Source organism: Temnothorax longispinosus, chromosome 7, assembly GCF_030848805.1.
Source record: "Temnothorax longispinosus isolate EJ_2023e chromosome 7, Tlon_JGU_v1, whole genome shotgun sequence".
NCBI classification, from domain to species: domain Eukaryota; kingdom Metazoa; phylum Arthropoda; class Insecta; order Hymenoptera; family Formicidae; genus Temnothorax; species Temnothorax longispinosus.
The window spans coordinates 20,928,857-20,943,476 of record NC_092364.1 but is presented as its reverse complement, the minus strand read 5'-3'; the positions used below and the strand labels follow the sequence as shown (position 1 = coordinate 20,943,476).

The following is a 14,620-nucleotide window of genomic DNA, read 5'->3' as shown; positions in this document are numbered from 1 at the left end:
AAAATTGCGTCACCTGAAATATTTCGAGCTTTAGTATTACTCTTTCTTGATATAAATGCAAATATATACATACATATGTTTTAATATAAGTATTAAAAACAAAATATATTAAAAAATTGGAGTAATAAACGGAAAGAAAGTAGAGCTTTCCCTCTAACGATTGAGAGCTCGCTGCGCGACGCGCCTCGGTAATCCGTGACATGGCACAATTATTTTCCCGATTATCAGATCGCGACACGTGGTCGTTTCCGGCGACGCAATTTCGTGCGCCGTCGAGCTCGGAAAATTTCTTCGCCGTCGAATATGTTCCTTTCGCTCGCCGTTCTGCGGCATGCAGGCAGATCCCGCATTGAGTTTTGCATAATATATGAAGTGATGCATCTTAAGGGCGTATAACGGCGGTAACGTTCATGCAAATTTCCATCGCTAAGCGGCGTGGCATGGAATTTCAAATTTTCGCTTTAACGGAATTTTAACCATGAACGTTAATCCCGGCGTTTGTAAAGCGCGATGGTTTTCAGTATATTTATCCGGGCGGTTACTTAAAAAAATTATACCGTGAAATTATGAATTTTATCATTCTTTTAAAATGGGCTTCGGACATGTAATGGTATTAAATAAATGTTCCTGCTCACGAGATACACACGTTATGCACCCAGTATTTTCTAATTTAATTATAAATAATTTAATGTAATCAAAGAGTACAAATATAGGATTCCCACTTTTTAATTCAATTATTAGTTACATTTAATTAGAATGCGCTTTTGCGAAAAGCTCTTTGAATATTTTAGTAATGCCGTTATTAATATTATTATTTGTCGATATCTTTATAAATCATTATATCGTTCTTCCGTTTAGGATGTTTAAGACTTTTTTTTACGTGCGCGCGATTGCGAAACCGTTCAGATGAAAGCAGTTTACTCTTTTCTAGATAAATGTAAATAGAGCTGATACTGATAGCAATATGTCGTGCATCAAGAATGAAGTACTTCTCTTCTCCAATTGTTTCTCCGATCTTTCTTACCTCGCATACAAGTGTTATTGGTTTGAGGGCTCTTGCAGATTTAATATTCTCTTGAAGAAATCGCTTCCCCGCGATTCCTTTCCGTCGTGCTCGCTGTTGTATATCCCACGCTCGCACGGTATCGCCGCTAGGGATTCCGATCGGCTTATTTTCCTGGTTTGACGCATGTTGGACCAGCATGTCGTTTTTGTTGTCCCATTCTGCGGATATCCTTCTCTCCGCTTTTATCTCGCGTGTCCGCCAGCTTTCCCGGCTTTCTCTTCCTGTTTCTCGAGCGCGTATATAGAGAAATATTTAGATGTCGTACACGACGACGTTTGTCAACATGGTCAGAAACAGCATAGCTTCATGCGCTTTTGCCGAAAAGAAAGCACGGTTTTCCGGTCTTAACTGACTCGCTAGGGGGAAAAAAAAAACAGAATACATTGAAACGCTTTTAGCGAAAATCCAAAATTCTGTCACGCAGCCATTAGCGGTCGATATTTGATTAATCCGTCGAGTATGTTTCACGATGGATTTTACCTACCGCGAAAATTATTCAGTGGCAAACTATGCATGTAACTCTTATAGGCCAGTTGATGTGTTCAGCGCCATGGAAATATGGAATTATTACGTATATAAACACGGCATTGTTACAGAACCAAAATGAAAGGGTGAATAAGCAAAGAGAAAGCCATATGTGTGAAGGGCATAATATTATTTTGCTTTCAACCGTGAGGAAAGAAGTTTATGTTTGGACAGAACATTATAAAGCGCGTGACTTGAATGAAAAACGGAATGATCATTGTGCCTAACTATAAATCCACATTCCCTACTTCAGAAACATACGTCGGCATACGCATGCTGCCAATGTTATCGAACGTTGATTGACACATCTTTCCTACGTGGATTCTGTGTCGAGCGTCTCAGACGTTTCTCACCTTCCTATCCTAAGCGATTCATTTAACGGCGGACAAAGAGTCCAGCCATTGTGCTCTCGTTTCGTGTCGGTGGGGTAGACCGGTAGCGAAAATAGAACCTAACCCAAATAAACAGTGACACGCGAGCTCGATGTTATCTCCAGTAGCCAGCTCGATCTAACTTCGGTTAACACGAAAGGGCGACGAGACGCTTGCGACGAAATTTACGAAAGCAAGCTCTTACAAATGACAAATATACACTTTTTATACTCTATTCCGTCTTACCATACGTACACATCTGACGTTGCCAGCGTTCTCAATCAAAAGGCACCTAATTCATTTGCTCTCTTATCAAGCTCTTTACATGCATGGACATATTTTCATCGATCGGGGTAAAAAAACACACTCCTGTGTCGGATAATATTGCAAAACTATGTATGTCTTTAATCAGTTTTATTATTTACGGTATTTACACAAAGCGATATTTGATAAAAATACTGTAATACAAATATACGATGAAAGAAACAAGAAGCATATTTTAGTCCGAGGAACATTTCAATCTCGAGTTGAACCGCAGCGTGCAGTACAGCGTGTGTCAGTTGTTTCTGCTCCTTTAGAGTTTCATTCCAAGAGCTCATTTTGCTGCTATTTTTATTTTCATTTCTGCAGTAAATTAAATCCGCCTTCCGCAGCCTTATACATTTTCTTCACATCGCGATCGTTCTTTCTTACCATTTAGTTATGCTGATTCTTTATTTATCCCCGACCTCATTTTAACAATCTTATCCGCAGCGTTAGAGGCAGATTTACTTTCGAGATCTCGGAGCAGTTTATTTCGCAACAAAATAAATTCTTTGTCCACTGATCTCTTTTTCCTTTTTTTTTTTTAATATTGCCGGGACGCCGCGACAGGAGATGCCACACTTATGTTTCTTACAGTATATTTACTGCCAGATCGTAAAGGAAAGGAAAGGAAGGTTTTTCAGACCGATACATCGGCCTGAGCATTTTAGAGACGAGAAGTAGTAAACTCTTTTACGGAAAAGTGTCTCCGATAGTAACGACCACTAAAAAGCGACCATGCCACTTTGCCACGTACGGTTCTGGCAGAGCCAGACTACTCTCCCGCTAACGTTTCTCCAAAGCACACACTGCTTTCGCACGTGTGTCTACTCGAGACAATGTTCCCTCCACTCGCTGGAAATGGAAGGCTTCTCGTGCCGTCTGAGAAAGATAGTATGATCTGCGGAGTTCTCTTACTCTATAATGTCGAGAAGATATCTCCGCAATATTGCGAGATTGTTCCACGCGGATATCTCAATTCTAATCTTTGTTTACGAAAAATTAAATTGCTCCTATCTTCAGGATATTCTCTCGTTATAAATCTTATCTGAAATGTGCAGTTTTATTCTGTCGCTAGCTCCAGCAGGGAATTTCGAGTTTTATTAATATAATTAACAGCGCGATTAGCTAGGCATTATCAGAATGTTATACATCTCACGTTTCACTATGTGTTCGTTAATAACTATATTAACACCACAATTAACTAAACTTAACCAAAATTTACATCGTAGGGTAAACTCATGTTGGCCAACTCATATTCATTCGATGTTTCATGGCTAGATTGAAAGAAAACCGAGATTGGCCATCTTTCCTCTATGGCCATCTTACCCGAGTTTACCCTAAATTTTTCTCTCTCCTGCGAGCAATGTTATTCATAAGACGACTGGATGCAATGCAGATGCAATTTTCCGTGAGAATAGTGGCGCTCAATCTCGGCGATGAAAAGCTGCTGGCTTAACTGCACTTCTCCCATCATAACGTCCATCGATGCATCGCCATTCGATGCATCCGCTGCAGCGCGCATCTTCGCGACTCACGCGATATGGTTACGGTCGAAATGCAACGTTAAAACGTGAATGCGCGCCTTTCTCCGCCTATGAATAGCAAACGTCTCCGGCGCGCCGAAAAGAGCGTGACACGCGCGAGCGAGCTTCTCCTTCGCCCGGGAGCTTTTCACGTCCCGTCCCCGAACCCGAACCCTCTCTCTAGATGCGCGCGTGGCGGGGCCTTTTCATCGTTATCCCGCCAGGCTTCGGTCCATTCGAATGCAGCTCTCGATTCTCCGATACGAGCAGACAACTTTGCACAATCTGCGAGATTGCGTGCACACGGCGACAGCCAACTTTTCCACGTGGGGCGATGCATTGCGCATAATGCAACGGTCGTACCGCGCGCGTCCACTTATCTGCGCCTGATCGCGCGTCATGTCGGGAATATAATCATTTCGTATAGTAGGCTCGACGTGTGAAAGTGATGGATGACCGTATCGCGTCGCGTCGCGTCGTCGATTTAATTTATGCAATTTGCTACGGTGTTGCCTTTCTCATGTCGATCCGTTTCATATTCGTAGACCAATGCTATTTTCTATGATGAGAAAAATTTTTCTTTTTTTGGTAACAAGTATCGAACGGCTAACGGTCAAGATCATCGATATTATCGTTGTTACTTTCGTATAAACCGTCCATCCTAACATCATTAACGACCACACCGCCACGCCGTGTGAAAGTTCCTAATTTCCTAATTTAACACAAAGTTAATAAAGCCCCGGGACGCGCATATTTTCCGATTACTTAGCGCTGGGTTACTCGCAAGAACGTATTTTAGGTACACTGAATTCTGGATCGTATATCTAACGAGCTCGCAAGTTTACAATCATTCTCTTAATTGAGAAATTCCCAGGTCGATCGTATTTCCGAATATGTTATCTTTTAAATAATACCGTTTTATTAGTAAGATAAATAAATCGTGAAGAGTATATTTCAGAGATGCAAATTATATTTGCAATATTAGCGTTTTTATCTTTATTTATATTTAATGTATAATCACAAAAAAGTTTATATATAAAATCTTTGTTTTATTCGTGATTCCAGAAATAAGATTTAACGAATTGCTCCGAAATTGCTCCGAGTCTGTGCCAGACGAATCGCTAAATAAATAAAGAAACGGAAGCTATTCGACGAGACTAAATATATCGCATGCAGAGAGATTCGTTATTGTGTCAGTTTTGCCACCTTAGAACCTCGAATAGTTAATAATATAACTAAGGAGATAGCATTTATCTCATCTCTCTCTCTCAATATGTCGAAAATTAAATACTTAAAATAGCGATTCTAATTCAGAATTTTATGAGAATAGATAGGATCGTAGCACCGCAATTTTTATTAATCTACGATTAATTACGTATACACTATGAAAATTATGTAAACTGTTATCTTGAATATTTTCAAAACAAAAGCCAATATTTGTACATGAAATAGCGCTATACATTTTAATTTTAAAACACTAAAACATTCCGAGTTTACTAATGATTAAACGAGTTTGCGTAAAAGTTTTAATCTTGAACACGCGAGTACTTTTTGAAAATATAGTTCATAAGTAGATCAGACTTGTACGAGTTGGAACTTTTCAATATTTTATTGAACTTTAGTCGTTATATACCGAGGTTTCTTCCATTAATATTTTTGCCTTTTTTATGATTGCAGGTACGAGAATGCGGTGACGTTGAGAAACTGGTTGACCCGAAAATACATATCGTAACGCACATATACGGATTATTAATTAAAACATAAAAATCATATCCAATCTACGACGATAATTCATATATTAATGCAAGACCATTTCGCCGTTCTACGTTGACGTAACGGCGAGAATCAAATGCAACATATCGATTGCTAAACGTATCACATTACGTCGTTAAAACTCGGTAGATGTCTGCCACGGTATATCTCGAGGTACAACATTTGTTTCGCACAATTTAGAAATCTACTTTATCTCACTTCGTGTGATCTATCGGGACGGCGTCGAGAGAGATCAACTTTGAAGAATAGCCTCGCCGAAACGGACGATAACGCATGTTACTATCACGGAAAGTTATCGATGTTGCACGTCAGTGATTGTCAGTCATTTCGATTAGGATAAAGAATCGTTCTCCGGAGCCGAGGCTTTCGCTGTGAAATTCCTGGCGCGGTAGCTCGTGAAAGGAACGCGTCTACCGTGGATCTCCTCTCTCTACTCGGGCGTTTAATTAGCGTCCTCGATCGCGTAGAAAGGAGGAACTAGTCTAGGTGCCCGGACCTTTCGACGTCACACGGCGAGAGCCGACCGAGAGGAAGGTTGAAGAGGGGCGAGAGGATGTTGCTGAGGTAACACGACATTTCGAGGCCGCACGAGAAGTACGATAATCGCAGCACGGGAAGGTGTCGATCGCAGCAGGCGCATAAAGGAAGGATCGAAGAACGGCGGAAGGATGGGTTTCCCCAGGAGGAGGTCGCTGTGGTTGAAGGTGGCGGTGCTGGCGACCGCCGTGTGGGTGACCGTCTGTTTCCTGCTCTACACGGAGGATCGGGCGGCGGCGGCCGCCGTTCAAGGATTGGCACCGTCGGGCGTCGCGATGCCGCAGCAAGCGGCGAACGGCTTTGTACCGCCCGCGGCGTCGTTTAGAAAAGAGACGACCGGCAATGTGATCAGCAACAAGGCGAAGATCAATCAGGCCGGCCCGGAGCAAGGTACTTTCAACGAGATTGTTTTCCTTTCTCCCTTTCCTTCTTCTATTTATTCAGTCCATTAGAGAATTAATTTTTTTTAATTTTGTGAGATTGTTAAGAATGATATAAATTAAAATGATCGCTTTGCAATATAGCTAAAGAAAAAATATTTTGAAGGGCGCATATTTTGTTTAGAAGGCAAATCGTTTTATCTTCGACACGAAGATTTAGGTATGATTAAAGTTGCTTTCTTCATCTCTTGCCGATGCGACGTAGGCGTACTGTGAGTTGCTACATGAATCACGTCTGTTAGGAAACGGCTTAATAGGTGGACACCCTACACACGCGCGGGTTAGGTGCGAGTTAGGTCTTAATAAGCTGATAGATGTCCCTTTTGGAATGCATGGTCTGTGCATGAATCATACCCGAGAATGTTTGATTACTTCGCGAGCCACCTGTGGCTCAACATGTCCAACATTTCGAGAACGTTTTTCAAGTAAAGTAAAAAAGAAAAAATTTATTACGTATACGTACCAGTTATAACATATTTTCTTATTTTGCCATAGATACAAATTGTATACAAATTCTATATAAATAATTAACTCTCAGAGAATTATCCGTTGAGAATTTAATTTATTTGCCGATAATTCGACAGAAAGAAGAAAACAAAAATAATTTCTTTTGAAATAAATTTTTTAAACCTTTTTTTACTCAATACTTATATTGTTTATGCTTCTTACCTGTGCGTGTCGATTGCACAAGAGCAGCAGGAATAAAGGCAAATCGTGCGGAGAAGAAGAACGTAGAGCGAGGTATGATTGTACGCGCGAAGGATCTTCAAAGACGAAAGTTCTCTCGGGCACCGCCGCGGGCGCAATAAGGAATCTTTGGTAGTTCACTCACCGCGTTTACCTCCTTATTGTCAGAAGTACGCGAAGTACGAATGGGGCTTTCATAATGCATGGATCATCCTGATATTGTCGATGTTGCACCCTGCCGACGTCGTCGCAGCGAACAGCGCGATACATGGTATTAGAGAGGAGTCTGTAAATGTGGATCTTGAATGATGAGCTTAGTCGCGTTTCTCGTCGGTTGATGCCTCTCACGAGCTCGCATTCGCGAGGAACTTCGCATGCTCGCGCGTCCCGGAATGACGTGTTAATGAATTTAAATTCCGCGGGCGTGAACGTGTGCTCCAGCGCCGAGAACGAACGAGATGACTGTCGCGCTCAGCTCATACGCAAACGGAGGGAAAAGGAGACTTCCCTGCGCCGCGCCGCCGGCGATTCTCCCAAGAAAAGCCCGTAGCGTAACGGCGAACGCGGTCGTGATGCACGACGCGAGTTTCATCGCCGAACTTCGTGGCGGCCCGGGTCGCGGAGCTAAAGCAATTTGTCGTCCTCTTTATTGCCGCATCGTACACACCGGGGCCGAACTTTGTCGACCGGGATAAAATTATTTTCAGGACAGGCGGGCGCGCCAGCCAGCCGACCATATCGCGGAGCGCACTTGCCTCGTTGGCTTTAGCAGCTATGCCGCGGCAATATGCCGCCGGCAAATAAAACCGGAGTTTATGCGAGAAAGCTCTTAGAGGGTGCACCTCGAGACCCGACGGGGATGTGGATGTGCTGAAAATTCAATTCCCGATGCCCTTTTTCTGCGGCGCAGCGCCGTCGTCACCGCCGCCGTCGCAGACTCGTTTCTCCTCGCGCGCTGACGTTAAGCATCATACTCCCGATATTCAGGCAAAACGAGAAGGCGGAACGAGAATTAGCTGAAACTAAACCGGAACACCGACAAAATACGAGCGCGGGGCCACGAGTTTGGCGTGATTCACTGTATTGCTCCATTTGCCTTTCTATCTCGCCGACGCATAAGCAGCGCGATAATGCCTTTCTCAACTCTCATTAGCAGTATTCTAATTTCAATTACGAGAGTTCTTTTCACGATATAAGACTGCGCTTATAAATGTCGTTAATCTTTGGAATGTAATGATTTTTCGATATTACCGTTAGTAGGGTAATATCGGTTAACCGCCAGTCTCCTTTTTCCGATTATTGATCTTGAAAAATTTGTAAGAATTCATAAGAATTTTAATTTTGATCCTATATTATACCAGAGGGAATGGAATGACTGAAAAATGAGATAAAATTGAAAAGAAAGCATATAATCTTTAAACAAAAATATTATTTATTATAGTAAGAAACGTACTGGAATTGTTTAAACTGTATATAACTTTTATTTCTTCTTTTTTATTTAAAAATATTTTATGAAATTTTCGAAGTTTGTGATATAACAATAGTAATTTTTATAACACTAATAAAAATTTAATAAATTTATTTAACAAAGGATTAATTTTAAATCTATTTAATTTGACGATGAGATAAATTATGGATACACAATTCAATTAATAGACATAATTTATAATATATAAACTCCTCGTGCCAACACCTTTGTACGATGTCACTCATTCGTGATTTTCGATCCCTTAGGTGGTGGAGTACTGGCTGTACCACGGGATCCGGATGCTGTTGCACCTGGCGAGATGGGCAGACCCGTGATATTGCCGACCAACATGTCCGCGCAAACGAAGAAGCTGGTGGACGATGGCTGGCTCAATAACGCGTTCAATCAGTATGTCAGTGATTTAATCTCCGTACACAGATCCCTGCCCGATCCACGCGATCAATGGTGAGTCATATTCATATAATTCTGGCTTGCATTAAGTTATCAAAGTTAACGATGTATTTGCTGCTGTTTGATATTAATTCCCCTCCTTTATTTTCTTTCGGAAAGATAATAACTTACCAACGATATGTCTCTAATAACAGAAGGTTTTATCGCAAACTGTTCTGGAAAGGACACGTGCGATTTTATTACGTTCAGAGACGCGATCGGTTGGGCTCGTTTGTCAGCGTGTGATATTTGCCATCAGAGAAAAAAGAGAAAAAACGAGAAATATACGCAAAGCGAATGTAAAAAAAGAAAAGGGAAAACGGGCATTTAAACGTAACGGAACATCTCTGGAGGGTATATTATATCCGGTATAAAAAGGATATGGTATACGCGTTTATCCCCGAGACACCCACAGAGTAGCAGCGTTTTCGCCGATAGAGAACAGATAGGCCGCGGTAATGCGTCGGAGAATCATGACCGTAAATGTCCCGTGCCATTTCCCTTTACTGCGGAGACGGTCGCATCATAACATGATGGTCGTTGGTAAAATACCGCGGGTCAGAGAGGTCGCGATGTCGCGACCTCAACTATCCCGATCCGATCCTCCCATTCTTTCCTTTCGCTTGAGAGGGGATTGTCTCGGTGGAATAAAGCATCTCCGATGTACGCGGAAACGAATCACGAGAGACAGTAACTGGTACGAGTGGCTTTGAATTAGTAATTTCTCTTGCGAGTGCGTGTGTCGACGAAAAATCCAGATGCGACGTATATAGGATACGTTCGCGAAGCAACAGCTGCGTCGTAAATTACCACGGTATCATAAAATCAGCTTCTTTTTTCTTAATATCGAGATTCTTGAATTCGCTAGCTTATTGACTTTGTCTATAAATAACGTGACCAGACGTCCTCCGCTTTTTTAGAAGGACAATCATTCGATAAATATATCTTTCTTAAAAAATATCTTACACGTTTAAAAGGATACCTAATACATCATTTATCTCATTTCGTCGATAAAATACGAAACTTTAATTTTATTTACTTGGTTATGAATATATCATTTATTTATCATAATTGTGAAAAGACAAGATGACTGCAACTAAAATTGCGTTCATTCCCATTGCTGCGAGAGCGTTGCAGACGAGACATCGAATGTACCTGTTAATAAAGTTTCTGTTAAATGTCGATATCATATGTACGATCGGAAATTACTTTTCTTTAGTCTTGCATTCCACCGTACCAAAGTGCAATTTATTCAGGCACAACGCGCACGATCACGAAGGATATTAAAAACGGCTTTTGCGGGGAACGTTTTATCTGAGGCAACTGCGCCCGGGGAGAGTGCTCTCTCGTTCTCTGAATGAGATGCGTAATGCAATGGTGTTGCGAGAAACATTTCTCGAGTAATATAACGCAATGCCTTACGTAATTTGCATCGCGCCATTATTTTAATTATGGCACTAAGTTAATCGCGCGGCTATTATATGTAAACATCACCCTTGAACGAAGAAGAACAACCTCGCTAATGTACACGTACGTGTATATGTGCGCTATATGTGCGTCCAAGCTATGCTAATGACCCTCTATTCCGAATTCTTGTTAACGTTGCAAATTATTTTCCGTCTACGTCGCAAATGCAATTTCATGGGGGAGCGTTCGCGTCCGCTTGCCTGCGCGAAGTACCTACTACGGTGTTACGTGTTACGTGTTGTTTAATTAATTGCACTGTGCCTAATTTGTTGCGCGAGTTGACCGTAATAGTCTACAGCGAAAAGAGCGCGCAGGCGACGTAGTTCGGAAATTTAATCATCGGAAAATGCGTTACCGGAAATTAATACATTGCATCGTCACCGTTCTTACGTCACACGGGAATTCTGAAATTTCCCGCTGGGAAGTTTTCAATTATACTATTTCATTAAAACATGGCACTCTTTTTTCGTTCTCAATCACGTTAAACGTTTCCTTCTCGTGGGTAAATGTGTTCGTTGAATTTAAAAATGATTGCTATTTAAAATTTAATACTGCATCGCAATATGAATATAATATGTTTATTGCCGGCTGTTGGTGAAATTCTACATTGTTAAAGATATTTGAATACATATATCTTATTTTTGTGCCGCACTTTTTTTATTTCTTATCTACTTTTTTAACTTCTTTATTATTTTAGTGTAATCTAGCACTCGCGCCTAATTCTACAAGTTATACCAAGCAACGGATTGATAACTTTGTTACGATCCGTCGCGTAGATCGACGTGATTTATTCGGATGAGACCGGGTCGTAGGGCCGTAACTATACAATGCCTGCGGTTCGTCCGAAATATGTTTCGCGGTGACCGTAAATTTTCGCTAAAACTTCGCCCTGGCGGCAGCAGCGGCGTCGGGCCGACCGCGGTAGCGAATTAACCCCATGAATATTAATTACAATTTACATGATATTAACCGACATTATCAGGACAGGTGGGCAAACTTCGTGGGTGCCTGTTGTTGCTGACACACCGCGAGTCGCATCCGTAACTAACGGCTTGGATAAAGGTGCCGCCACACCGGTGCAGGTGTGCTGTATGATGCGCTTACGAACAAGTGTCTCTAATTTAGAGCCGTAAGGATTGTTTAGAGAGAATCGGTAATCATCATGTTGATATCATAAGCATTATACAAAGCAATTATCTCAAATGGTAAAAACTTGGATAAATAATCATAATTTTATTAAACATTTTGTTACATAAATCTATCGAATGATCATAAATACATTGCTTATTATTTATGTACGTTATCGCTTTATTAAGTGGAATGAAACAAATCTAAACGACTACATTTTACGTAAGCTAATAAATTGATCAAAGGGAAACGGTAGTGAAGGAAACATTTATCCAATTAGCAGGCAACACAAAGAATAATAATTCGATGTATTGGCAGCGGTATTTATTCGTATCGAATTCATGCAAAATGTACGTGTCTCTAATTTTAACGCAACTTCACAATTTTCTTGTCAAACATTTCCTTTTCAGTGAGCGCGACACGAAATAATCGCCATAGGCTTTTTGCGAAATGGGATATTATAACTTTTTCCGTTTGCGCCGTTTTATTTATACCGTATTCGGAAAATTATATTTCCGAATACGGTTAGCAGCTTAAACGATTAAAACGAGCTAATTCTGGATTTTATTGAATTAGCGGTCACAGAGTCGAAATAATTAGCGATTACGATCGCGTTAGTTAACAAAGGTACAACGCGTCGGTGGTTATTAATTAATAATTTAAACACCCGAGGGCGACTGTAATTACCGCGGTGGACCAATCATTTAAAGTGGTCGTTATCTCCGCCACGGTACATATTGTTTTTTGAATATTCAATTAAGCGACCTTCAACAGCTTGGTGCAGCTCACTGAATAACGGAGAGGGCCATCTCCCGTAACGAATGATTTAATTAATTTTACAGTTGATATAACAGAACTATTGTACAAAAAGTTTCAATCTTGTAGGCAACTAGGATTACATGGAAAGTCGATAAACCATTTGTCGGTACAATAAACCTTTCACTAAATTGTTATCAAAAATATTTGAAATAAAGAAAAATAGTCGCTTATTTATATATAAAGCTGTATTAAACCGTTTAGAAAATCTAACGATATTTTTTACCTATTTTTATTTTTATCTTAATAATATATCTTAATGAGGAATATTAAATGAAGAAAATCTTGGATATGATACCGTTCAACAAGTCAAAGATTGATTCTCATAGATTTGAAGGTAAACAGAAGGTTCGGTGAGGAGAGGAAAGATCAATGCACCTGGCGATAAGGGGTACGAAATGAGATAAAAGGTCGCTTCTCGCGGTTTTCCTATTTAACCTGGTGGCTCTGCCCGGGCAAGAGCTCCGCGGAAATGGAAATTTAAATATGCAAATGGCGAAACGTTCGGTTTAATAAGCTGCTCCTTCAACGACTGTGAAATTCGCTTGCGAGGACTTTACTTAATTATCACATTACCAAACAGCGAGGAGCACCCTCGTGTTTCCAGTATTTGATTTTGTACAAGTTGTTATACCTTTATTATTTTTTTTGAATGTTTCACACAAAGTTTATTATTTTTAATAGAAAACATTACAATTGCAATATCTCTTTATCTCTTTTACATTGAATAAAAATAAAAAAAAATATGTCTATATCTTTTACGATATATGGTGATAAAATAGTTAACATGTTTTCTAAAAATTTTCTCAGTTTCTTTGTTTAAATAACATCGCGTTAATGTTACCTAATATTAATTTTGAAAAATCCGAAAGTGTTTAATTCTCTAAGAACTACGTGATAACGTATAAATTATTGCACGTAGGTATTTTACGCCATCTCTCATCTAGTCGCAATTAAGATTTAATCCCCTTAATCCTCCGAACAAATTTACGATGAAAATTCGAGTTTTCCACGGTTAATTTCCTACAGGCAGCTTCGCGGTCCGTTTCTCATTAGCCGAAAAGTTTTCTTGTCTAGAGTATATCGCTTTTCGAAGCGTCGAAAAGGCGAGAGAAAATTGGTGATGTCGTTTTTTTACTAGGTTAAAAGAAAGAAAACGGATGATAAAAAGCGATATCTAGAGAGAGTTTAACGAGGACTTATGAGCAATATGGTTCAGTCAGCAATTTCTTGGTTGGAAGAAGCTCGCATTGCTGAAGCTGGCAGCGTCTATTATGTCGTTTATTGAAGAACATTAATCGATATATTGTGCAAATTGTGCGCAGTTTAATAAATTATTTCGAAATGTAATGTAGTTAAATACCGATTCTCTCCGATTTATTATCCGAGATTTCCGAGCAAAATTAATTTTCTCCGGCTTTATTCATCGCCCGATTGAATGTTTGTTACTATAAAATTTTTAATCCCTTGCGTTGTCAAAATTCTGTTAAAATATTACATTTCTCGTTTTATATCAATGACACAATGATGGACGCATGGATTTTTGTAGAATCGATTTTCAGATTTGGTGGACGCGGCGATTGCCGCGATCAATAGCCGCCTCTTTTTCCACTTTTTTTTCTCTCTCTCTGTCTGGAAAAAGACCGGGCAAACACATCGTAATGCGATTCTCCAGCGAGCCGTCGGCCACGTAGGTGGGAACGTGTGCAAAGGGTAATGAAAAAATATGTGTCGGATCCGGCTGGTTTCGCCGCTTGATTTCCGTATTCGCCTAGCGAGTTAACGCGAGGCGCCAATATTTTTCAATTACGAGTCGGCCCGGCTTTATTTAGTTTGCCTACCATCTCGCACACGCGCTCACTCCGCACTTAGATTAGATTAGGCGAGTGTTTTCGAACGCGCCGAGGTTTCGCCCGGGCGCTGCAATACGAATGCGGCGAGCGGAACGGAATGGACGCCCGCGATTGATTATTCTGCCATTATCGCGGATATAGAATCGGTTTTCAGTAGACGTTCAGATAACGCCCGAGGAAACGATCCCGTTAGCTTTCACCGCTCGTCAG

General features: G+C 40.6%; 1 protein-coding gene across 3 annotated transcripts in view; it reads left to right on the top strand.

Annotated features, from left to right (window-relative positions):
- The window catches only part of Pgant9 (polypeptide N-acetylgalactosaminyltransferase 9), a 189,300-nt gene that overhangs the window by 118,171 nt on the left and 56,509 nt on the right, over positions 1–14,620 (top strand). For all 3 annotated transcript variants that reach the window (XM_071782805.1, XM_071782803.1, XM_071782804.1), the window contains 2 exons: positions 5,469–6,491; positions 8,963–9,161. In XM_071782805.1, the coding sequence (XP_071638906.1) occupies positions 6,233–6,491; positions 8,963–9,161 (458 nt within the window). In that variant the 5' untranslated portion in view covers positions 5,469–6,232. The remainder of the gene's footprint in view (positions 1–5,468; positions 6,492–8,962; positions 9,162–14,620) is intronic.